Source organism: Teleopsis dalmanni, chromosome X (genome assembly GCF_002237135.1).
Source record: "Teleopsis dalmanni isolate 2A chromosome X, ASM223713v2, whole genome shotgun sequence".
Classification (NCBI taxonomy): domain Eukaryota; kingdom Metazoa; phylum Arthropoda; class Insecta; order Diptera; family Diopsidae; genus Teleopsis; species Teleopsis dalmanni.
Genome location: NC_051848.1, coordinates 81,101,276 through 81,126,604, shown reverse-complemented (window position 1 = coordinate 81,126,604; position 25,329 = coordinate 81,101,276). Strand labels below are relative to the sequence as shown.

General features: G+C 29.8%; 3 protein-coding genes and 1 long non-coding RNA gene across 9 annotated transcripts; 3 read left to right on the top strand and 1 right to left on the bottom strand.

Moving 5' to 3' along the window:
- Positions 1-931: 931 nt before the first annotated feature.
- On the top strand, positions 932-6,852 carry LOC119690280. Of its 3 annotated transcripts, none has more exons than XM_038105304.1 (4): positions 932-1,018; positions 1,664-1,961; positions 5,797-5,963; positions 6,027-6,852. In XM_038105304.1, the coding sequence occupies exons 2-4, from the start codon at positions 1,703-1,705 to the stop codon at positions 6,633-6,635; spliced, it is 1,035 nt and encodes a 344-aa protein (XP_037961232.1). In that variant the 5' UTR covers positions 932-1,018; positions 1,664-1,702; the 3' UTR covers positions 6,636-6,852. The 3 variants fall into 3 exon arrangements, with proteins under 3 accessions (XP_037961232.1, XP_037961233.1, XP_037961231.1); XM_038105305.1 differs by lacking the exon at positions 932-1,018 and having other exon boundaries at positions 1,605-1,961; positions 6,027-6,647; positions 6,712-6,851; XM_038105303.1 differs by lacking the exon at positions 932-1,018 and having other exon boundaries at positions 1,605-1,961; positions 6,027-6,851.
- Positions 6,853-11,765: 4,913 nt separating this feature from the next.
- Positions 11,766-14,613, bottom strand: LOC119690158 (tubulin gamma-1 chain). Its single transcript, XM_038105157.1, has 6 exons — positions 14,340-14,613; positions 14,152-14,264; positions 13,807-13,896; positions 13,132-13,722; positions 12,924-13,058; positions 11,766-12,378 (listed from the first exon to the last, which is right to left on the bottom strand). Exons 1-6 carry the CDS (start codon positions 14,386-14,388, stop codon positions 11,989-11,991), a joined length of 1,368 nt encoding a protein of 455 aa, XP_037961085.1. The 5' UTR covers positions 14,389-14,613; the 3' UTR covers positions 11,766-11,988.
- An 872-nt stretch (positions 14,614-15,485) lies between these two features.
- LOC119689205 lies at positions 15,486-16,801 on the top strand. The gene is made up of 3 exons (XM_038103982.1): positions 15,486-15,660; positions 15,719-16,052; positions 16,128-16,801. The coding sequence occupies exons 2-3, from the start codon at positions 15,719-15,721 to the stop codon at positions 16,403-16,405; spliced, it is 612 nt and encodes a 203-aa protein (XP_037959910.1). The 5' UTR covers positions 15,486-15,660; the 3' UTR covers positions 16,406-16,801.
- Positions 16,802-19,995: 3,194 nt separating this feature from the next.
- On the top strand, positions 19,996-23,753 carry LOC119689814. 4 transcript variants are annotated; one of them, XR_005253492.1, is made up of 6 exons: positions 19,996-20,220; positions 20,283-20,355; positions 23,067-23,172; positions 23,251-23,329; positions 23,386-23,478; positions 23,540-23,753. It is a non-coding gene; the product is annotated as an uncharacterized LOC119689814 (long non-coding RNA). The 4 variants fall into 4 exon arrangements; XR_005253491.1 differs by having other exon boundaries at positions 23,238-23,329; XR_005253493.1 differs by having other exon boundaries at positions 23,223-23,329.
- The last annotated feature ends 1,576 nt before the right edge of the window (positions 23,754-25,329 follow it).

Here is a 25,329-nt window from a genome sequence, read left to right as displayed (position 1 = left end):
TGCCATGAAGAGCTTTTATTTAGGGTGTGTTCAATGTAATTCTTTGTATTTGAAACATATTTGGAACGCATTCGAACGTATTCATACAGAATGTGATGAAATAGATCGTATTTGCGGTTGAAATTTTGTATGCAGGAATGAGCAATTTGCTTCTCATTCTCGATTTTTGACCAAAATGAGCCATTTTCGACCAGTGTAAATGCCGTATTAGGCGTCCTCGGTGGCACGCAAGTGTGGCAGAAAAAACAACAAGTTGCTGGGCTATACTGGCTGAAATGTACGCAACACAACAACACTATTTTCTCTATCTAACCTAATAGTTGTATACTAACCACACACTTCGGCCAGTAAATAAAAAATTGTTACTAATGTAATAAGCGAACTATTGTGAACCTTCATTGGAAATTCCAACTAATATTGCAATCATAAAAATTCAAACAAAATTCAAAAATTTTATAAATTTGAAAATAGGGAAAAAAGGAAAAATTTCAGCATTTTATTTTCAAATTTCAAAATTTTTCCATTCCTTTAAATTTTGTATTCATTTTAATTTTCAATTTATATTAATTTTTTTTTTATGCAAAATGTGATTTGCAATTTGTTAAAACATAACACTTGATAGATTGCAACAATAATGCAAATAGGGGTATTCAGGATGTCCGTGGTTCGTCGCATGTGCAAAATTATTTGATTTTACAAAAAAAATTCCTCTTCTTGTGATTCTGCACTTGATTTGCAAGACAAGATTCAAGACTATATTTTCAACACCAATTACCTTTTGCATATTTGATTTTGAAGACTCTATTGTGAATGATACTACTTTTTTTACTGTTCGCTGGGCAATACTTAAGCAAAACTGTCAAGTTTTGTTTGATTTTGTAATTTTGTGATTTTGAAATTTGTGAAATTGTTTGATTTTATTTTTATTTTACGTCCAACAATGTCAATATAATCTGCTTTCGATATTTTCTTGGCGTTGTTAAAATTATGCATATCGAATCGGAGTTATATTTTACAAGTAAATAAATACGTAAATAAAAATCAGCTGTTCTAAATATTTTCAAGACTAATATGCATATAGTGTATTCACGATTATTTAAGTGTGCAATGACACATTGTCGCGCTATGCAAATATAGGCTAGCATGCGTTTTTTGTCACATTTTCGATGTCTCGAAAATGATACAAATTATATAAAAATAATTATTTTTTGCCTAATAATACAAAATTATATATAATTTTCCACGAAAGTTTTTGTTTTTTAAAAACTCAAGACCAAATTTACAGTGAATAAAATTCGACAAAAGTATACATTTTTTGGCAGAAAAATTCATTATTCACAATTGCGAAGTAGCAAAATCAAAAATCAAAATATAAGCAAACTTTTGAGTACACTTCAGTTTGCATATTTAAAGAATAGATCTCAGGGAAAGTAGACATATTTTTGTTATTTTTTGTTTGCGTGTTCTATTGGAGCGCATTCATGTCAAAAAAAATACACCTGATATAAAAATAATTTATTACTTCAAAAAAGTAGCAGAAATAATAGCTACTACGTTTCTATTAATTTTATTTGAAAGTGCAACCCTAATAATAATTAAAAAAATTTAGAACAAGCTGATCGATAAAATTGTTGAATACTATTATATTTCATAATGTAATTAGATTTAAGTATCAAAAGAGTGGGATAGTACCAGTGTTAAAATGTTAGAATCGACTGCAAATGAAATAAAATCATTTGCTGTGTTCGATTTGGAAACAGCGAACCTGCCCTGTTATAATTATAATAAAGGAACCATCACCGAGATAAGCATTTATGGATTTTCCGCCAATGTATTATCGCAATGTAAACAGAATAAACCAACTAACAATGAGATACCCGCGAATCCGCGTGTTTTGCATAAATTGACTTTGCTTATCAATCCTCAGTCTTTAATAGCCCCCAAAGCTGAGAAACTTACAGGTAATTAATTAAGCGTTACGGAATTGACACAAACCGGATCTGCATGTGTAGCTAACATATAATAACTTTTAATTTTAAAAAAAGTCGCTATTTATAAGATATTTTGTAAATTTAAATTTAATTGATTAAAATTTGGCTATATAAACCAGTATTGTTAGGTATAGCAAATGTCGATTTTTTGATCTATTAAAATCTATTATAAAAAACATTTCTTAGAATTGAACATTTATTGCTTATTTGTAAATATTGTAAAAGCTACGGAGTCTATTGCTGTTTCTCATATAGCCAGGTTTCACTCCTAATACAGGTTACACTAATAACAGATACTTGTAACTCAGTTTGTCAAGAAAATAAGTAATGCGGTATCATTTATAATATCAATAGTAATTACAGATATTTGTGAAGTATCTATTAATGTTAATTTCAATGTAATTTCGGTTCTTATGAAAAATTAAAATCAATAAATGTATTTCCGAAGACCATTGATAATGGCAATTTGAAATATTTAAAATAGAACAAAAAATTAACTTAATTAAGAATTTATTTATATAGTCAGATTTCTTCCCTATTATCGCATTTTTCTATTCGAAATAGATTTGAGGTAATACACATAAAAATTTGAATTGAAGATTGATATAAGAGTACGATAGATAAAAAATATATACATATATTCTGAATGGAGATTCTTGTTTATTTGGGTACATGTTGATAGTTCTTACTTCATTTTAGTCAACCTCATCAATATATTTTCTATTAATATTTGAAATAGACACAGCTGCAATATGATATTATGTATAGTTTTTATTACGAAAACACTTAGCACATATCGAGCATACTTTTTAAACGTAGAGGCAATCTTTATAAACTGAACGGTAGAGAATTTAATCTACCTGAACGTGTTTGTTCTTGGTGTAATCGTCGTGAAATAGAAAATATGGTATATATATATGTCATTTTATTGGTGTATGTCCGATTTTCATAAAACGTAGACGTATTTTTTTTTGATAGAGCACTTCTGTCCGAAGAAGAAGTTTAAGTTTTGTTAAACAGTAGCAATACTTATAACCTGTATAAATTTATGAAAAGTGTTTTAAGTGACAGAACATTAATTATTGAAGAATTTATATGAATAATAATGTTTATATAATGCAACGCCTTTTGTGTACCAATCTGACACAGAAGAATAATAGTAATATTTAAAATGATAGTATTTCAAAATAGCAATATACCTACAATGTTACTTTTGTGCTATGTAGATAGAGCAATCCCGAATCAATTCTAATACTTAGTATTTTTATCTTCTCCGATACTACTAGTACTCCTAGTACTTTAAAAGTTTGAATAATAACTTAGTACCTTCAACTACAGTTCATTTTTAAACTTACCAAAATAATTTAAACTTCATTTTAGATATGAAAATAAACTTATAAACCAGCCATCCATGCTACCAATTATTTTTTCTAATGCTTTCATTTGTAATTAAAATCACGAAAGAACACTCAATACTTGGTTTTATATTTAGTGTTCTTATTAATATGTACTAAGTTCTTTTTTAATTTTTTTTTTAATTTTAATACCATAATTTGTTCTGTTATTGTTGTTGAGGTAATCCGCTGGGACCTGCTTGTGAAGTTCCTTTAGAAGGTGTTGAACGGTACTTGTTCGTCGCTGGCGACGAGTGGCTCCGGACCTAGACCTGGGAGTCGCGTCTTTCAGCGTTATTTGTACGCTGGCCACTGTGCTCCTTTCGGGTATCATTCTGTGGAAACTGATTGATACTATATTTTTTAAAAGTCTGTTACATTGTTATTATTATTATCTGACTGATTATAAACATAATTAGGATTGTATTCCTAATATTTAATTGTGAAAAAACTTGTTTATAAAATATGTTATTGTTTGCATTCGACAAGTCGTGCATAATCCTAGTAAACAGAAAGTATAATAACATTATCTTGTGAGGAGATTGAGTATTAAGGACTATTGGTTCAATTTGCTATAGAGAGATTATTTAATGATGTGGATGAAAGTAGATTTGTACTTCTAATTTAATCTTTCTTTACATCTGCGCAGAAGCTTCGTCATTTCGAAAATATGAAAGTTACACACAATTTTATCAATTTTGTGTGTATATGGAGACAGTTCAACATATGGAAGCTTATGGATGCTATAAAAACAATATGGACTTATGGTATCCAGCTATTTGGCAATGCTAGTGCTTCAAATATTGAAATTATCCAAAGAGCTCAGTCAAAAATACTGAGAACAATCACTGATGCCCCATGGTATATAAGGAATGAAAGTATTCACCGAGATCTAAAAATTCCCCTAGTTAAAACTGAATTTGACAATATAAGAAAAAAATACAATAAAAGGCTGACAGAACATGTTAATCTCCTAGCAAGAAATCTTACACATCTATCCACTACTTCCCGCCTAAAAAGAGCTGACCGTCCAGCCAATAATTTATATTAAATAGCTTGAAGTAAACATCGCATCTTTCTTTTAATTAATCTGATAAAGTTGAAGTGTTTTCTTAATAAACCACCTAACATTCACTCCAATGAAATTTAACCCATTGTTCTAAGTGAGGGTCGTGATATAAGGTATACTTATTTTATTTTATTTTATACAATGTATAGTTAAAATAAAATTTTGTAATATGTAATTAGTGATAAGATTTTAGAACTTATTGTTAGACTCATTCTAAGAGAAGATGCAATAAATAAGTATTCAACAAAAAAAAAATGGACTCTTATCTTCGATTTGATGTCGATGGGTAACTGTTCAGCTTCAGGCCTCTGACTTGAATTTAGTCAAAATAGCTTTGGCTGCTCTAGACAATTGTTTAAGGAATGAATTGTAAGGAAAATACGGTTAAGTTGAAGATACGCGATCAATGTGTTTTCAAAAATGAACAAACATTGCTTGTAATAAAATTAGTTCCAAATTTCATGATAAAATATTTAGTAGACAGCTTAAAGGAACAAATGTTACTCATAGTATTATATCTTTTAATAATTCAAAATAATATTATCATAAAAATACTACTTTTACAACAGTGAACCATAAACTTATGATACAAAAACAAAATAATTAAAAACAGAAAAATAAGAGTATTATAATGATGTATACTAATGATAGTGCTCGGTTCCTGTTGAAACTGAACACTTTGCGAGCAGTGTATTCACCTAATTGTTAATCATTCATAAGGAACGCATTTTGAAATTAGATGTAATTTTGTACTTTTCAACTTTGGAATAACTTTGGTGACCCCTAATTTAATAGAAATTTATTAGGAACACTGAACCAGTAAACTAAAACGGTTCCCCAACCTCAAAGGGATTTTAATCCCATTTTAAAAAAAATGTTTGTCTTTAGGAAAAAAATAAATACATACTTGACTACTCTGTTTACTTCTTCCGAACGCTCCTTGTGCTTTACTTGTGTATAAGACGTAGAAGGAGCATAGATTTTTTTTTACATTGATTCTTCCGTCGTGACATTTATAAAGCATATAAAATGAAAGAATTACAAAAACGTATGCATGGGTTAGCATGTGTTAAAGGTAATGGTAATGTGAGAGAGGAGGGGATTATTTAACAGTGAGAATGGATTGGGGATTGTTGGGATTAAAATTGAAGTTAACTAATATCAAAGCGAAGAAATCTAGCCTTTACTATTGTGAAAGACAGTTAGGATTTTCGGTTTATAAAGCAGGATAGCTATGATTCTTTTAAAATATATTGTTTAATTGTCTAATTAATTTAAAGTTTATTTAATTATTACAGATGTATTTTTATATACTAATAATTAATTTTTTCTTTCGTCATAGGTCTAAATAATTATATGCTTGAATATGAACAACCATTCAATGAAGATACAGCAAAGACCATTTTGAGCTTTTTAGGGCGCTTGCAAAAACCATTGTGTCTGGTAGCACATAATGGTATAAATTTCGATTTTCCCATATTGAATCAAATGTTCGAAAGGATAAATATGGTAATAACATTGCATTAAATTTGTTATTGTTTAAAAAGTAATATTTTGTTTTTACTCTTATAGACTTTACCTATTGGTACGCTTTGCTTAGACTCTTTAATAGCTTTTTGGGTGATCGACATTATGCGTGAAAGAATTGCAAAGAATGAAATAATACAAGCGAGAATGGAAACAGAAAAGGAGGAAGACTTAACACCACTTCCACTATTAGATGATAGTGTTATAGACACTGGAGAGTGTAATGATGAGCTTAACGAAAGTACAATTGTGTTGCAAGAAGCATTCAATAGCTACAATGCCGACGAAATGCGTACACGCAATGAAACCACACCTAATCGGCGAGCAGTTTCAATGCAAGGCAATTTCAAGAAGCGTAGACTTAGTTTTCAAGCTGAGGATGAAGCAAACACCGTTGCGAAATTGAGAAGTCCAGAAGTACGGCGTTCACTGTTTCGTAAATTTCCTCCTTCTGGGAAATACAAATTAGGCTCAATTTATGAAAGAGTCTTTCAGCAAGCGCCAATTAATGCACATCGAGCAGAAACTGATGTAGAAATGCTAACGAAATTAATGCTTTCCTATGGTGATGAGTTCTTACAATATGCACAAGAAAATGCAACTGAAATGCTAAATATTCCAAAACTAGGAAGTAACCTTAAATTCTTTTACTAATTGTGTAATTGTGTAATTGTGTATTTTAACATATATTAATGTCCCAGTTTATTTTATAATTATTTGTTTTTTACAGTGTGCGTAATTGTAATTGTTCATGTAGTATCAGTGAAGTCTCAGTGTTTATATACATAGTGCTTTTATATAAGCAAACATTTTTTAATGCATATTTTGATGTCTAATGGAAGATTGTATGGTTTTAATTGTAAAAATATATCTATTTATTTACATGTATTTATAACATTTTAATTGAATAATATTTTAATTGCACTGTATATTTTATAACGTTTGTTTTGTGAAATTTTTTTTAAATATTAAGAATATATATATATATGTTTAATATATTTTTTGTACATATCCGGAAGGATAAATTTTGAATAAAAACGTTTGTGTTTAATAAACGCAACCAAAATACTGTATATTTTCTAAGCAGAAATTAATATAAATTCTTTTTATAAATTGTGTATTTTAATACTTATGATTGTATGATTCAGTACTTATACTTATACTTATACTTGTCGTATTTATATAGTATCAGTAAAATCTCAGTGTTCATATACATAGTGTTTTTATATAAGAGTACAACTTTTATGTCTAAAAATAAATTTTTTAATTACAAAATAATATATACTTACATAATTTTTATCAAATGTATATTTAATTTTATTAAACATATAAAATATTTGTAAAATGGTTTGTAAAATGTATAAATTATATTTATAGTTTATATGTGTCCGGAAGAGTAGATTTTAATTACGATTTAGATTTTTAAACTTTATTGACTGTAATATTAGCTTGATTTTATATGATTTGATAATAAAAAAGTTATAAGATTTTTATATTTAAATTGAGGTTGTATTCTAGAACATTCGAAATGCTAAATAAATTCATATTAATGTAATTAAATTCGCAATTTATTATTCCGACAAAATTAGTTATTTGTTTTTGGCGTATCACTTTCGACATATCACTAAACAGAACATTATTAGCAGGCCATTGATGGTACTCGAGTTTGTCCATTAATAAAAATATATTGGTGCTATCATTAAATCACAAAAATATATTAAACAAAGAGTATATAAGGGTTAGTCACAAGTAATATCTACTAGACATTATAATAATAAAAGCAGTGTACAGTTAGTTATTCGCTAACAACTATTATACTATCTGTCACAGAACATCTAGTACATAGCCATCACATAACTTACAACATCTGATGGTTAACAGTATAATTGTAAATGAATTTACCACCTAAACATGGTTGGCATCTACTGTAAATTATTAAAAAGTATATTCATATACTCTCAAAAGATATCAGCTGTAGTCTTGGAGTATCGTCATTTTTCATGTATAAATTTAGTTTTTAGCAAAACTATTCTATATATATAATTATTGTTTACAGATTCTTTAATATGCATTATGTATTACAATATTACAATACAACTATTTATTAGGATAATACTAAATTGAACGACACATACCCAAGTACAGTACTTCAATCAGGTAGCTAGAAAATTAGGAACCTTCGATCAGCGAAACGATACACACAGCCTTAGATGTACTGCAAGAAAAAATGAACACTTCCATATAATAATGCGCCTTGTCAAAAACCAACGACTGGAAGCAAAAGATAGTGTACTATATGTTAATTAGCATAGATAATGCTAAATGATGAACCATTCTATATACTAGAGATAATTAACTAAATTGGAGCAATTCTATTGGAATTTATTGTGAAAGACTCATATTGTGAGCAATATGAATTCAAGAACAACTGTATAAGCATCAAAGGTCCAAAGCAGATAGAGATAGAGTTTATTCTTACTAGGTTTTTGATAAAAGATCTTAAACTAAGGTGTTATCTGAACAACTTGGGCCTGTCCGAAGTCAATATCTTCTGAATTTTTGGCACAGGTATTAAAATGTCTGAGTACATTTTTTAAAATCAATCATCTAAGGTGTTAACTTTCAATAGAAACCAAATCTTATTCGTTTCATTTGTTTTATACAACAAAATCCGCAGTTGTAGAATAATTTAAAAGAGTGTTTGGATAGATACGTATCTTATTTGCCTTAGAAAGCTGCTGAATATTTGTGCGATATAGAAAACTGTAGAATTTAAAAACTATATGGTTCAGTAAGACCATTCGGATTTTTTAGAGCATGCACTTTACAAAGTGATCTCGTGGCCCATAGAAATCTAAATTGGAATTATTTTTTGTTGTTGCCAATATTTCAATAGCGGGTTTTTAGCGATATTAATGGAATCGATACTATTTCCTAAATTAAGTATATATTATGTTTTTTATTTTTTACAACGTACCAATATTGAAATACATAATATACATAAAGTGAAATATAGTAGCTCTATTTATAGTTAAGCTTTGTCTGCAAAACTACGTCCGTACATCTGATTTGCCTTCATAACACTGCCTAAGAAAAAAAATCCAAAAAACTTTAGTGAGTACAGACTTATCAGCCTTATGCCACCCACTTGCACTAAAAATATTTATAAAAATCATACACGACAGAATATACAAAAATGCGCGGAATTGATGCGAAAATCGCAATTTGTTTTTAAAGAAGGACTAAGGACTCTGGAACTCGGGAGACACTATTATGTATTATTATGTATTATGATTATTATTAAGGGGCGCCGTAAAATATGATAAGCTTATAGAAATTTTTCAAAACATTGATATTGATGACAAGGAAAATCGATGCATTAAAAAATTGTACTGGTAACAAAATTCTCATATAAGCATCGATTTCGATATAACAGAAGGAATATCTATTTTACGGGGCGTTAGACAAGGTACAAATTATCGCCACTGTTATTCAATGTTTACTTCAAAAAAATATTTGAAGAATCTGTTAGCGATAGTCAACATAGGTGTAAAAGTAAACGGTGTTTTCATTAACCACATCAGATAATAAGACTGGCAGCACCCTTATTGTCGACAGTCTAAGCGACCTACAAGAGCTAGTAGACAGGATTAACACCACTAGCGAACAATATGGGCTACAAGTAAACATAAATAAAACAAAATATATGATTGTAAACCGAAAAAATATTTAGAGCAACACAAAATTAATAATTAACAATATTCCAATAGAAAGAATAAAACATTTTGAATATCTTTGAAGTTTATATAAATGAAAATTGGAATTGTTTCAAAGAGAGAGAGAGAGAGAGAGAGAGAGAGAGAGAGAGAGAGAGAGATCAAATGTCGCGGAGAAATAGCACATAATGCTTTTCTCAGATACAAAATAGTTCTTAACAGTTATGATCTCAATATTAAAACTAAAATCCGTTCTGTAAATGCTGTCTGATCTATACTCCTATACGCCATGGAAACCTGGACTTTGAAAATCTCAACTTTAATAAGCGTTTGAGTTATTCATTTTTTTAAGAAATCTCGAAATTCCTTGATTGGACCGTGTTGCAAATAATGAAGTTTTACGAAAAATGAACTGTGATCGTGAATTGTTAGCAACCATAAAGATAAGAATAAGAACCTACCTATGGCATATTATGAGAAATCCAAAATATACGCTACTCCAAATAATTATTCAGGAAAAAATCGAAGGAAAACGATATATTGGTAGGAAAGCATGAGAATTCATGGCTGCGAAACATCCAACAATAGACTAGAATACGAGGGGTACATTATGAATATAGCTAGGTACAGAGAACAATATGTAGAAATTGTAGAAAATTTGTAATTATGTTTATTCAAATTAAATTTAAACAATGTATGTATGTTGATCCTTTTTTCGAGTCAGCGCAACTGGGCACTTTTACTCTTTGATAGCTGGGGGTACCACAGGGTCCCACCCATCTCATTGACTAATTTGTATATCTCTCATAAGCTTCATAATTATTCAGTGATTGATCTAAGATCTACGTACCTCCTCGTACGAAGACTGATTACTTTAAGATTAGATAGTGCTAAGGAGGATAGCCTGTCAGTTTTCGCATATAACTTCAGGGCTCTGTCTTTTATGTATTTTTTGATCGGGTCTATTCTCAGGTCTCTTAGCATGTCGTTTGTGCGGATGTACCAAGGCAATTTAAAGAGTCTTCGGAGAGCCTGATTTTGAGCAACTTGTAGCTTTTGTATAGTAGAGTTGGCAGCTTTGCTATACGCGACACACCCATAAAGTAATGCTGGTCTAATTATCTGGCTATAGATCAGTTTTCTGTTCTTCGCGCTAAGGTTGTTGTGTTTGAAAAGTGATTGTAAGCATTGCAGTGTTTTAGCGCAACTACTTCTTTTGACTTGTATATGCTTATGCTAAGTGAACCGCTTATCAAACGTGACACCTAAGTATTTAATGCTATCCTCCCAATTAATCACGATGTCACCAACTCTCACTCTCGGTGGATGTTGCCTGTGTTTACGAGTAATAAACAAGACTTTAGTGTTCAGATTGTTAATTTTTATTTTCCATTTCTGGAAGAACCCCAGGATGAGATAAATATAACAAGCACGTATCAATGTAGTTTTATGCTATATGATCACCAATGTTGCAGAGCGATTTGGGCATAAAGAAAAAGAAGAATCTGATCCCTATTCGATAAAATTACAGCTCACAATAAATATAAAACATTTAATTGCTACAAGGAGCAGTAAAATAATTAAATCATAGTTTCATAACAATCAGAGTAAATTACGAAATTGGCAAATATATGTGAAATACAATATCTACTGAATAGACAGTAAACATTTCGCTTGTTGCATGGAAGCATTACTCTAATGCTGCAAAAATTTAAATATTTATTATCTACAATAGCTGTGCTGTTATGTGTTAAACATTTTTATTTATTAAAACTTATTGAGCATTAAATATGTGAACATTTAGTAGATAACATAATAATCGAATTCAATTACAAAATAATCTCAAAATACCAATAATATATATTTAAAAAACAAAAATAGAATAATATAAATATGAAATGTTATATAAATGGAAAATTTTTTGTTTGATAATAAATTAAAAATATACACTAGTGAGAATATTTAAAATAAAAAATAACACTATATTTAAAATAATTATTTATATAATAAAAAAAAAAGGTATAAATAAATATGGAAATAATATTTTTAAGGCAATAAGTTTATATTCGAAAACAAGTCTTAAAGTTATGTAACTTAATTTATTCGAATAAACCGAACAAATTTTTATGGCAACAATGTTAAAATCTTTTAAAACATTTATCTTTAAAATTACAGCATATCATATAAGATAACAGAAAATTTGTCTTTATAAATATAAGCATATATATATATAACACAAGCATATATAAATATATACGCTTATATATTTGTAAAAAATCTTGTTTTGAACTTTAATCAGCTACACGTTTTTTCACAGACCAATGCAAGTAATTTTGTTGCGTTGCTGCTTCGTATTCCTGAACCAAGGCGTCAACAATATCACGCGATTCATCCAATTCAGATAAATCGTCTTTAAACATATCCTCGCGTCGGAACTGGTCTAAAAATGCACCACGCTTCTTAAGTTTGTCATATTGCGTTAAGGCACGATCAAATAAGGAACAAATACTAGTATGGTTTGCAAGCATCAATCCGGAAACGCGATGGCTGCTCTGCACGATCGGAGAACTGCGAGAAAGAGCAACTTGTATGCTAGCTGGTCCCCATGGTATAAATTGTGCTAATTTTCGCTCACGTATTCGTTGCAACGATTTGTGTACTTGTGTTGGATCAACTTCACCCTAAAATAACATTTTATTATATTTATTAGGAAATTTTATTGTAAAAATGAAATGCTTAATAAATATTTTTAAACTCTTAAATAAATTTTTTCCATTTCAAAATAAAATAAATCAATATTATTACTAGCTTAATATATATGTAGATAATTTTATATCGATAATTATAAATAGTTGTTATATACTCAATTTTTATCAAATCTATTTACTTATTAGAATGACTTTAATAATAAACTATATAAGTATAAACGTTTACATATAGCAACAAAATATATAATATAAATTTAATATATAAAAATTAATTTTAATCTATTAATATAACTGTTCATTTAATAAGATACTTCTTGAAGATTTTAATTCTATCACCAACATAAAAGATAAAAATATATAATATGAATGCAGTTTAGAGAATTAAAATTATAACTTTCAGATTCATTACTCTATAAAATTACTTTATGTGTATAAGACTTAAACAAATTATAAATATAAATAATCATTAATAAGAATAACGTAAGATTAACAATTTTATTATATATTTACTTATTTACCTGTATAATATTTAGTATCGATATATAGCAATGATGATTTGTTTTATCAATTCCGGTAGAGACCATCATATTCTTTGGTTGCAATAAGCGTCGCATAACGTCTAATACTGTGGTTTTACGTATATTGCCAGTTTGCTGTTATATAAACATAATAAAAATATATTAAAAATATTTTTATGTATTCTTAATATAAAATGTACCAACATACATCACTATCTGTAGTTAAGGGTGTATAACCAGTCATTAAGAAATGTAATTGCGGTGTTGGTATAAGTGGAGCGGTTAGTCCAATGAGATTATTATTCATATATGAAGGATAACGTAATGTTGTTGTGCTGACAGACATTATGGTAGATACTAATGAGTTTATTTGTGTAAAAGTTGGATTTGAAATATGAAGGCGATCAGAAGCAATGCGATTCAGCGCAGTATTATCTAATACAACAACACAATCTGCAGATGTGGTCAAGCGACGTAGGGTTAACATTGAATTATAAGGTTGAACAACAACATCACTGATTTCATCTTGATTTGGAAATACACTATAAGTTTGAATCAGTTTTTTTGGAAAACGATCAGCTAAGCGTTCCATAATATAAGAGCCCATACCAGATCCAGTACCACCAGCAATTGAATGACAAAGCACGAAACCTTCCAATGAATCGCTTCCATCAGCCTCTCTATCAATTATATCGAATATTTCCTCTTGAAGCTTTTCACCTTGACTATATCCCGAAGCCCAATTGTTACCAGCACCTCCACCATGTTTTGATAAGTACACATTTTCAGGATTGTAAAGCTGAAATGAGCATTAATGAGGCAGATTTTTTTTTTTTCAAACTGATAAGATTAACTAAAATTGATTTAATGCAAATATAATTACCTTCGCATATGGTGAACTCATAATTGTGTGTATAACACGCGGTTCCAAATCGAGTAAAACAGCTCTGGGAATGTAGTGGTCATCATCGGCCTAAAATTGTGTTTAAATAATTTTATTTATTTTTACAAGCGAAGTATGAAATACAAAATAACTCTTAACAAATTTTCTAACGTAATCGTTACAATATAAAATTCGATAATATGACTATTACAGTAACTAAACTTAATAATGGTAAAAAGTATAATAAAAAATAAAAGTTGACAATATCAGATCTTAAACAAACAGATGTTATTAAATAAACAGTTGTACATTTTTTTGTAATTAACTAAATGGATATATACTTACTTGATAGAAGAACACATCCTTCCGATCGAAACCATCAGCGCTAAAATCTTCAAGGACACCATTTGGTGATATGCCATGTTCTAAACACAATCGTTTCCAAAATTCAAAACCAACTATTTCGTAATAATTAAAAATGACGTAATGTGGTTAATAATTATCAATCACTTTAATTAAAATATAAAACATACTTTGGTTGCCGCATTGACCAAGTTGTAGAGTAATTATTTCGCTTGGCATCGTCTTTGTGCGTTAATGATGTTTTTTGTATTATTTTTACTAAACAATTTGTGCTTGATTTATATTCCTCCTTATTGTCTTAACTTTTTATGTCACATATATAAATAAACGCTAGAATTATCAATATATTTTAAAATAAATACACACAAAATTCTGTAACTTGCAACAGCAGCATATAGTTTACAAAAATGCAATCAAGCGGCGAATATATTAGTTGTTAGTAAATTGACATATTGTTAAAAAATTATCGCATTAGGTACGTTCAATACAAGCCGTTTATTATGCTTATAAGATTTTATTTCATTGTTATTATTTGAAGTGTCAAAATTTTATGTGTTATGGTTTGGTAAATTTTGCATAATGCAAGCAAATCATATATTGTATAAAAATAAATATTTAATATAAATTGAAAATTAAAATGAAACAGAATTAAATGGAATTAAGAGGTAAAAGTGTGCAGAATATTTTTGAAATTTCCTTTTACAACAAAATTAATAATAGTTTAAAAAATTTATGTTTGAATAAGTATTAACTTGTTAGTAACTAATAAGTTAAACATTTTAAATCGTTTTTTAATCATACTTTGTTCACGTACTCCTAAAAATTTTTGTATATATTCATATGTATTTAATATATTTATTGAAACCCTTAATGGTATTGAGTCTACTACTTACGTAGAACTAAAATTTATGGAATAATAAATAAAAAATTTAAAAACAGAGTGGAACTCGTAACAATTTATTGCTGTTGTTGGTGGAAATATTATTAATAACAGCTTATTCATTTTTTGAATTTTTTGATAGCCATAACCATGTGTTCATATAATATAATACAATTATAAACAAACAGACATAACTTTGGTATATTTATATATTAAAACCGAATATTGTGTAAATAAAATTGTACACACTGATCTTAACTAATTTACTATTTATTTATTTACTATATAATATTTATATAAAACTATATATAATTTACTATAATTTAATATTTAATAGCAAAATTATAATATACAAATATTTTAGAAACAATGATAATAGAAATTTAAAAATTGTCAATTTTTTTTTATATTTTTATAAATGTCAATATATAATGTGTACAATTTGAGTACAATAATACAATATTTCAAACTAAATGCAACTCTGTGTTCTACTGTCAAAAGGGTTTGCAATTGGCGCTCATTAAACACTTTTTGAGTGAACGCGCACAATATTTGTTTTGCAGAAAATTAATTAAATATTGAATTTGCGTCCTTATTTTTAGAAAAACTATGTATAGAAGTTTTAAAAAGTATAAAATATTTTAAAAAAAAAGTGAAAAAAAATTTCAGATGGATACACATGTTAATGGCAGTGATCCGAACATAAATAACGGCAGTCATATGAAAGCAAATAAGCTGCTGGCGTCGCGTCAAGCATTTGGGGAACTTAAAAATGTCATCCATTTGCAAACAAGTCAATTAAAGAGCAACATGGAGTCGGATAGTGACCAAGACAAATCTGGTGATGGAAAGAAAAATGTTGAGAAGCCTGAGTTTAAAACACCGGCTGTACATGAAATTGAGGCTGCTATATCCGAAAACTGTGAAGATATCAATTCCAATGAATTCGATGAGAATTTCATCGATTCATTTGATTTCAGTAAATTCAATTGTTGCGAACTATGTAAGCTATGAATGACATCAATCACAAATATTTTATTTATGCTAATAAATGTCTTTACATTCATATGATATTTAGCTGATGAACAAGTATGGTCTGAAATGGGTGCATTAGATGATTCGTTCATCAACAAATTGTTGGAAGGTGTCAAAAATAACCTAGTCTCGGATAACGATGAATTTGAACCTGAAGCAAATTTTGAAGATTTCATCGATTTGTATTCAAATGCTTTGATGCCCGTTTTGTCGGTAGCTGGTAGCGATCAGGAATCGGATGAAGATTTTCGTTTACGTTTTGATATACCAGATTTGTCTTCATCGGATGACGAATTGCCACCTGAAGTTACAATTGTTTAGAATAAATTAAATATTTATTTTTTATATGTGCTAGTCTTACAATTAATATGTTTTAACCTTATAAGAAAGTAATGAAAATGAAATTGGTATGCACCAGCCGAATGTATGTTTAAACCGAATTTAGTATTCGGTAAACTTTCCGTATAATTTGAGTTTGTGTTAATATTAATTATTTTATATTAATTTAATGTTAACAATTAACGTAGCTTATATATAATTTTGAGTCGCCTTTATTAATGTACATGTCGATTTATATGTGTATGAAATACTTTAAAAAAAAAATACAAGAATAACAGCTCAATGTTTATAAATCTTCGACATAAGGAAAAACGGAATATGAAAGATAATAATATTAATTTTGTCACTATTATTGCTCTTGCACCAATTTTATTTTTATATCAGTAAACTTCGAATAAAAACTTAATTCTATTGTACAAATAATTTTTTTAATTCCCTCACTATTTAATACAGTGTCAATTATATAAAGTAACGCATATGTTTAGGTAAAATTATGTTATAAAATTGCAATCACATTTTGGCTAAACGTAGAGTATTTTGTGTTGCGAGAGTCGAGTGGCACTTGTTCGTTTTGAGGACATAGGGCTACTGAGACGTTTTTGTTGTAACATGTAAAAAATCGTTTATCAGAAAACATAAAAGGATTTCCAAATACAAATGCGTGGGTTATGTAACAGTTGTGTCAAGGAGCAGCCGGATCAACAAGCCATTCGTATTACCAGCGCCTTTCCAGAATCCTTTTGTGTTATCTGCTTAATTGATCGCGACGTTTATCACTCCCAATGCAGACAATACGAGCAGGTATTTGCTTTTGGACGTAGACACGAACATTACTAAAAGCAGTGGCACTTGTTTCTAATTATTGGTGAGTGACTTGCGTCACAGCTGTCCACCTCAAATGGTAGTCTAAATAATTCTATTGTATTAACATTGTTGTTATTGTGTGCAGCTCGAATAAATTGTATGTAGCATTAATTACTGCTTATGATTGGTGGTTCTTGACTTAATTATTTTAATGAAATGGTCACTCCCGGACACATCATATGACTTAAAATGCATTATGTTTGCTGGAGGCAATGATCAAAATCCTGAAGGGGACGCTGTGTGGCGTGGTGAAGCTTGTAAATATAATAATTTAGTGTGATTTCGATATCCAAGACACGCTCATGTGATAATGACTTTTTAGTAGACTCAGCTATTTTGCATAACTTTTTCCATTACGTCATATATTAATATAATTTTGTTTTAATTTCAGATATTGGAATTTTAAATTCTGAATTCTTTATAGATAGCACCAACCACAAGTAGACGCGCTGTTAATGTAAAATTAATCTAATTAATGCGAAAATGTGGCTTTGAGTTTCAATATCTCGAGAAGAAAGCTGTATCGGCATATAGTTTGGTGGAAAAAGCTGTTGGAAATTTTTTTATTTAAATTTAAAAGATTGCACCCGCCGTGATATGCGTTTCTCAGTATGAACTCCACCTACAGAAATCAACAACCTAACAAATATATTATGTTTTGTTCTTAGAAAAATTTATGATGTATCATCACCTATCACCTCAATGGAAAAAAAAACAATATAAATTACATTAAAATTCATTGCAACAAAATACTTTCAAGAAAAACTAATTTATATATACATTTGTGCAAAAACCAAAAATGAATATAAAATAAAAGACGCACAGAAATTGGGAACTTTCTATAATATATTGCAAAAGTTGATACGTTGCCCAACCCCGCTCTAACAAACCTTAAGTCCGTCATGAGTTAGAAAATAAATAAATGATAATGATTCTAGTATAGTTAAAGTTTAGTGTGGGGCAGGGATAACCCTCCCAGCTACAATAGGGTGGAAGTGCGCAATAGTACTAACTCAAATTACAACAACAATAACAACATAATAACAGACATATGTATGTACATAAATGAGGAGCAGATCTGGCAGATTAAAAATTTTATCGACATTTTACATTAGCATTGGCGCATATATCATTATGCAGTTAAGTCTTCTAACTGAGACTATAGTGCGTCAAGAATTTTCGAAAACCTAGCTATTTCATTAATGATTGCATACTTGAATGGACATTGAAGTAACATGGTTATCAGACGGGTGGTATGCGCACCACGTCAACACCGGCGTTAGAGGCAATGTTAGGTTTGCTTCCGTTGGATTTATAAGTAAACAACGCAAACATTTAAACGCTTAAGATTCACCAATAGTTTATGCAGTAGTGCTCATTTTAATAACTTATTGTATTCCAGACACTACGTCAGCATTCTTATGCTGAAGTACGTGCCGTACTTAAAAACCAATAAATTTAAAATCAGTTTTTAAAAGCGCTACATAGTGAGCGAACGTAAAACTCTTGTTTGATTTTTGAAACCAAGTCTTCATAGAAGACACTGAAATCATCAACTAACAATTGTAAGCCGGACAATGGTTAACTTATATATAAAGAAAACGGCGGCATTAGCAGCAATTCGCATGAACCGGAGCTCTACGTGGAACAACTTCGGAAAATTGGTGGGCCATTGGTAAATTCTTGACCTCATCCAGATCGTGGTCAAGTAAACGTAGATGCCATTGGAGACTATGAGGAGAGCTGTTGTACGGTTCGCTGTCCCAAAGTTCCACAATATATAACATTTTGTTGCCAGAATTTACCCTTATTATTTTTTACGATCTTCGCTACACAGCTATGTATGTAAACACAATATCAGCAGCAGTATTTCTCTCTGCAAATGTATTTCACATCACCTTACTATAAGATTATTATCTTGGTGTCTTCATCAGTTCACCGGTGCGTCCATTAATGTTATTTAGAAATGCGTTGGTTAATAGAGATAACGTAACCATCCAACGGCTTTAAACTATATTTCTGTGAAATCACCTTAGTAATACATTATCATGATTCAGTGGACCTTTTGTTTCAGTACAGTTCTTGTCTTATTGGATCACCCAAGTGGTCACAGACACCATTGAGTAAGTGTGCTTTAGACACTAACTTGTGTTTTATCTAACAACCAAAAAGAAGATAATTGATTTAGCATAACCACCCAATGGAAGCGTCCGATTGTGTTTTTGTTATTGACTCCTTGAACTTTCTAAGGACAAATGCTCACTTCTGCAAATTGTCAAAGGGAGCCAATGCTCAGTTGGGAATTGTGTATTTCCAATGAGTATTAAATAGTTAATGCACTATGACACATAGCAGACACACACACACACGTATACCATATTGTACTAAATAATTACGACGGGACGGTTTTTGTCTTTAGTAAACTCCGTAAAATTTTAACGTATTTCAAAACCGTAATATTACGTTCTTTCACATCTTTGCAATATTACGGTCTTCGTAAATAAAAGGGTTCTGGACTTTGGTGATTTTATTTAGAAAAATACGTATACGGTCTTTGTTTGACTATGGAATTAATTAGTTTTTAATAAAAATCTTTGGTTTGTGGTTTTCATTGATTTTAATTTTTTTATTTATTCATAAAGCATGCATGGATTTTGCTATTATATATTTTCTTAATTTTGACTTATATCAATTTTGTTTTTTATTTTGGACATGTAAATTTCATTTCATTCCTGTGCTGAAGTTCAAATTCTTATTCTACTTAATATGTGATTTGGCAAAATTAGTTAAGTTGGTTTTTACTAAAAACAAAAAATAATCCGTTTCAGGTGCACTTTTGAAAATGATAATACCAAATTAGCAAAAACGCCAACATATAAATTAAAAAATATGTTATTCACAACATTAAATTGAAAATTTACGAATAAAAGAAGGTAATAGGCAGTTTTATTATATTTTTAATTTTGCTAATTTTTTAAATTCGTTTTCATCCTAGAATGCCTGCTCGACTTTAAAGCTTTAAACACCGTAAACTACCACGAATAGCAAAATTGATACTCTTATGCTTGGTAAGTCCTAATTTAAAAACTAGGCATTAAATATGTCCATAGCGCTTCCATGTGAACGGGCTTACTTTGATATTAGTATACCCTTCATATAAATAGTGACGAATACTTTGTGTACAATGGTCGTGTGCGAGTTAGGCTAAGTTGATGCTAAACCAAATGGGAGATTTTTTGGGATTTTTTGCACTGCACACATTTTGCCATTTATCAACACGTATCGATACATCAATACATTATCGACACAACTTAGAATTTCCCTCATTTAGAACGCAACTTAGCCTAACTCGCACACGACCTTAGCCTAACTCGCACACGTCCAATATATCAGTTTCCAAAAATTTACAGGCAATGCATATGTTTTTAATTTGCATTATTTATTCAATAAAATGTATTTCGTACATACACAGAAACTCATAATTCCTAACATAACATCGTTGTTTTTGCCTTATTGCTTCTTGTTATCTTGTGCTCTGGAGCTCGACCATATCTAGAGCATATCGTGCTCGATTGGCATATCTAGATTAGCACTCCAAGTCTTTTTGCTCGAACATGTTTAGGGTAATAGCTATATGTTGTTGTTAAATAATAATAATCAACTGTTCATTTCAGATTAATTTTATTAATGTGACAAAATATCTTAAGTGTTATAAATTAATCTCGAGTGTTTCACATTTTGCCTAAATAGACAATAAAATGGAATCAATTTAGATTTCGGTCTGGTCTCGGTCTGTCAAATTTTGTTGCTCAATCGAGCATTTGCAGAGTAATCTGACGTTTTTGTAGTTCAGTTAATGGGTATTTATATTTTTCATAAATATACTTATATGTTGAATTAAATCGCATATTACCTGTCAAGTCTTATGAAATAGCTGTCAAGTGTTACACATTTTTCTCGAGATTTTTTCGAGATCGAAAATGAAAATTACACCAAAAGTGAATCTCGATTGAAAAAGTTAACCCAGATATAACAATCGAAAACTGCATAAAAATAAAAATCTCGTAAAAAAGATTTCCTGGATTTATCAACCGAAAACGACATTAATTAAGGCAACTCATCTTTAAAGTATACACTAAACAGCAAAAAGAAGAGTGTAATATAAACCAATAAATATAAAATTATCAATGGAGTCTATAAAAGTAAGCATTCAACTTAACAGTCTGCCTAAACCAGGTCTATTTGAAAGGTTTCATGTATGCGACGCTAACGTTTAGTCCAACAAATCTTTATAAAGCTCTTCGGCTAGCACACCTAAAAGTATAATTATTTGGCTTTAGTTGATGTTGAGTACCATGAACAGTGAACTACAAAAATGATACGCAACAATACTCAATCATCTTATACTTCCCTGAGGACATTAAGACTGAATGGTTTCCAATAGTCCTGTTCATATTATTCGGACATTTCTAACACCGAAGTTATTCGATTGATCCGATAGCAACGAAGTTTTCGGAGTTGAAAAAATATTGGATTCGGAAATATTGAATCCGGAGTCTTCGAATATTCGGATTTGCGATTATTATTCACAGTGAAATTATTCGAAGATTTCGTGAGCAAAAGTTAAAGGAAGAGCACCAAATGCAAATGAATGTGCAACACACAAATAAACACAAATTTTTTTAGGGATAACAGAATTTGTTGTTGTTTGTACGATTTTGTGTGTTTGGTATTTCACATAGAAAATTATATGTGTGTAATATTACATATACATTGTGAGATTAAGAGAACGAGATTAAGTTAATCTGCATTTTTAATCTCCTCCGTTGATCGACACATTGGGGTAAATGGTTTTTTATTTATATTGGATATTTGCTCATGGGGACGACGAAGCTCCAATCTGCTTATTGGGCGAGTGGAGTTCTGGACGTCAATACAAATGAAAAACGATTGATCGTTTTATGATGACCCCAAGGTGATCAAGGTAAGAAGAACAGTCGTTCTTATACCGACAGATACCATATTTATTACTCCAATTGCTGGTCGCTAATTGAACATCGGGTTCGACAGTAGGCCCAAACTGCTGTAATCATGCTTCACAATATCAGAGCATGATCTAGAGTAGAAGCTGGATACTAATCTCGAGCTAAGAGCAACGAGATTCCTTATAAGTGCTTAGACAGTTGCAGAGATAATTTAAAACGTGAAAATAAGATTGATAATTGTGTATTCTTTGAGGAACTCAACCTAAAACTATTCTTTTGACTAGTGGATGACTGCATAGAAGGCAGCAGTTTTTGTTATCTATTTCGTTTTAATTCACCACAATAATTAGCAGGATAATTTGCATTTGTAATGATAGTCAATAGGTTATTATGTTACGTTCCGTGTTGGTATTTTCAAAACATTAAAGCTTATACCGGAACACTGCACATCTCTGAGCAAATGTTGATTCAAAGAATTTGCGAGAAGTGGCACACGGTCTCCTATCAACATTAGTTGATATTTTTTTGACTTTAATGCTGCAATAGAACACGTGTCGCTTAAAAATTAACATACAAAGCAAAAACAAGATTCGCAAAAATAAGCCCACTTTCTTGAAACTGCTTAACAAATAAGTCTCTCGCTCTAAGCACTAAAATCACCTATTATTAGATGTGGAAATCCTTTTTGTTGTTTCAACTATTTTTTGTCAATTGTAGTAACAATATGAGTATTAGTAATAGTAGCATTATAGTATAAGTAATTAATATCCAATTTGGTTTTGTCATTCATACAGATAAAGTACCTCTATGTAGAAAGTCTCCAAAACAAAGTAACTGTATAATGAAAATGTGAAACTTGGACATTAATAATTGGAAGCTAAAATATTTTAATATTTATGCGTAAGTATTAAATTAAAATTATTATTTAAATATTTCATTTAATTTTGTAGTTTGTATTCTCTAAGTATTCGTTTTTAGGAAGTCTCCAAAAAAATGAATTCACTTTGTGAATGACACTCATGAATGAAAGTTAATATACAAATTTAACTTACATCAAGTATTTAATTTCAGTCACTTGCTATATGTCTTAATAAATTTTGTTTTCTTCCCCAGATAAAATACCACTTTCTGGAAAGTCTCCAAAACAAAGTAAGTTCGCTTTGTGAATGACATTTATAAAGGAAGTTTTACGAAGGCAAGCATAAGGTAAAAGTATTAAAGAATTAATAGATTATTTTATAATTTAAATTGACTTTTCTCATTCCAGAGATTTCTAAATAATTCCAGAAAACAAAATATCTGACCAAGATGTTCATTCTTCTTCTGAACTTTAGTCTGTTACGGGTATTATGCTTAGTTACGAAGCAACGTTTTTGCAGAAAAAAAAAAATAATTTGGTGAAAAAGTGCAGAGATGGAAGTGCAGTGAAATTTTCTTAAAAAATTATACCCGTAACTTAATATTAATATCTGTTTAAACTCAAAATTATATAGTATAAAAAACAAAAACAACCTCTTCTCTTTTTGATCAAAAGTTAATTTCTAAGTCCTCATGTCGATCACTACATTGCACAAGTAAGATGTTGATCTTGTGCGTAATCTATATATGATTTATATTTCATATTCTATGTTTAAAGCATTGTCGGAAAATCTCCTCAATTGGATTTTTCTTACTCATTTTATTATCCTACAACTATGTATTTTATTAGTTCTTGCAAATTAATAAATTAATTGTTACAGTGTAAACACCAAAAGATTGCCAAACCATTCCAATTTATCAATTCCAAGTTGTTAACTCTTTCTCAAATCAAGTCTTTTTTATTCTGATTAACAGACCTGTTCTGTATTTATTGGTACATTTGTTACCAGGTATAAGTAATTATCCGAAAAACTTTTTTCTTGTTGTTTTGTTTTGTTTCAGTTATTCCACAAAATAAGCAATACAAAAAAATAACTTTTTTCAGCACAACAACAAATTCACCACAATTATTTTATCAACTGTTTTAAATGCTCAAAATCAAAATCTCCTTGTTTTGATCACATTGAAATAATATATATTCGGGTTATGTGCTTATTAAAAAATATCTCACAAGAACTACAACTCCATTGTGAATTAAATTTAGTTTTTTCGAACAACAATAACTTACCGTGGACCTTTTGAAGGTGTGAGTGAAGAGTGCACTAATACTATGTTTCCACTACTTACTTAGTAAGCCATATAGTAACATTAAGCTTGCGTTCACATTATCACAAGTTACTTAAGGAGTGGGAAAGAGCTTTTGTGTGTCAAAAAGTTCTAGTTTTAGAGCTTTTCTGTGTTTATATTTTAATTGTAAACAGATGACATTAAATTTTGTATTGTTGGAAGAAAATAAATCAGCATGGAAATGAAATTTACTCAGTAAGTTAAGCTTACTAAGTAAGCAATGGAAACGTACTATAACACCAACTGAAATGACTAAAATTTTTCACCTTTTTCAAATTTAAATACTTTAAAAAAGTATATATTTCAAATATAAAGTATATTTCACCATTGTAAAACAAAAATAACCAAAAAATAATTTTAAATTTAAAAATGAGATATATATATATATATTGCATTAAGTGAAAGAAAAATTTAATTTCTTTTTATATTTCCGCACAACATTGACGTTTCTAACATAAATGATTTGTAAAAGTATTTTATCGTCTTTGTTAATATATTACTTACTTACTTAATGACTAACTCATTACAGACGTGAGTCGTCCTTGGCCGCGTCGAGTACCCTCTGCCAGCAAGTCCGATCAGTTGCTTGTTGTTGCCAGTTGGTAGTACCTAGCGCACCCAAATCGTTGGTCATCTGGTTCTTCCACGCGGATATCGTCTAACGCGTTTTCCACCTGCGAGTACTGAGTTAAACACCTTTCTAGCCAGAGCATATTCTTCCATTCCCACGACATGACTAAACCAGCGAAGCCGCTGAATTTTTACGCACTTAGCTATGTCAATGTCGTAGTATAGCTCATATAGCTAATAGTTACATTTAATTCGAAACTTGTCGCCAACGCGTAAGGGACC

Bases quoted from the DNA above. Each gene is read 5' to 3' on its own strand.
- LOC119690280 (XM_038105304.1), top strand. From the start codon at position 1,703: ATGTTAGAATCGACTGCAAATGAAATAAAATCATTTGCTGTGTTCGAT. The intron at 1,962-5,796 runs GTAATTAATTAA...CTTTCGTCATAG, and splicing joins CAAAGCTGAGAAACTTACAG to GTCTAAATAATTATATGCTT. The intron at 5,964-6,026 runs GTAATAACATTG...TTACTCTTATAG, and splicing joins TGTTCGAAAGGATAAATATG to ACTTTACCTATTGGTACGCT.
- LOC119690158 (XM_038105157.1), bottom strand. From the start codon at position 14,388: ATGCCAAGCGAAATAATTACTCTACAACTTGGTCAATGCGGCAACCAA. The intron at 13,723-13,806 runs GTAATTATATTT...TGCTCATTTCAG, and splicing joins TGAGTTCACCATATGCGAAG to CTTTACAATCCTGAAAATGT. The intron at 13,059-13,131 runs GTATGTTGGTAC...TTTATATAACAG, and splicing joins CCTTAACTACAGATAGTGAT to CAAACTGGCAATATACGTAA.
- LOC119689205 (XM_038103982.1), top strand. From the start codon at position 15,719: ATGGATACACATGTTAATGGCAGTGATCCGAACATAAATAACGGCAGT. The intron at 16,053-16,127 runs GTAAGCTATGAA...TATGATATTTAG, and splicing joins ATTCAATTGTTGCGAACTAT to CTGATGAACAAGTATGGTCT.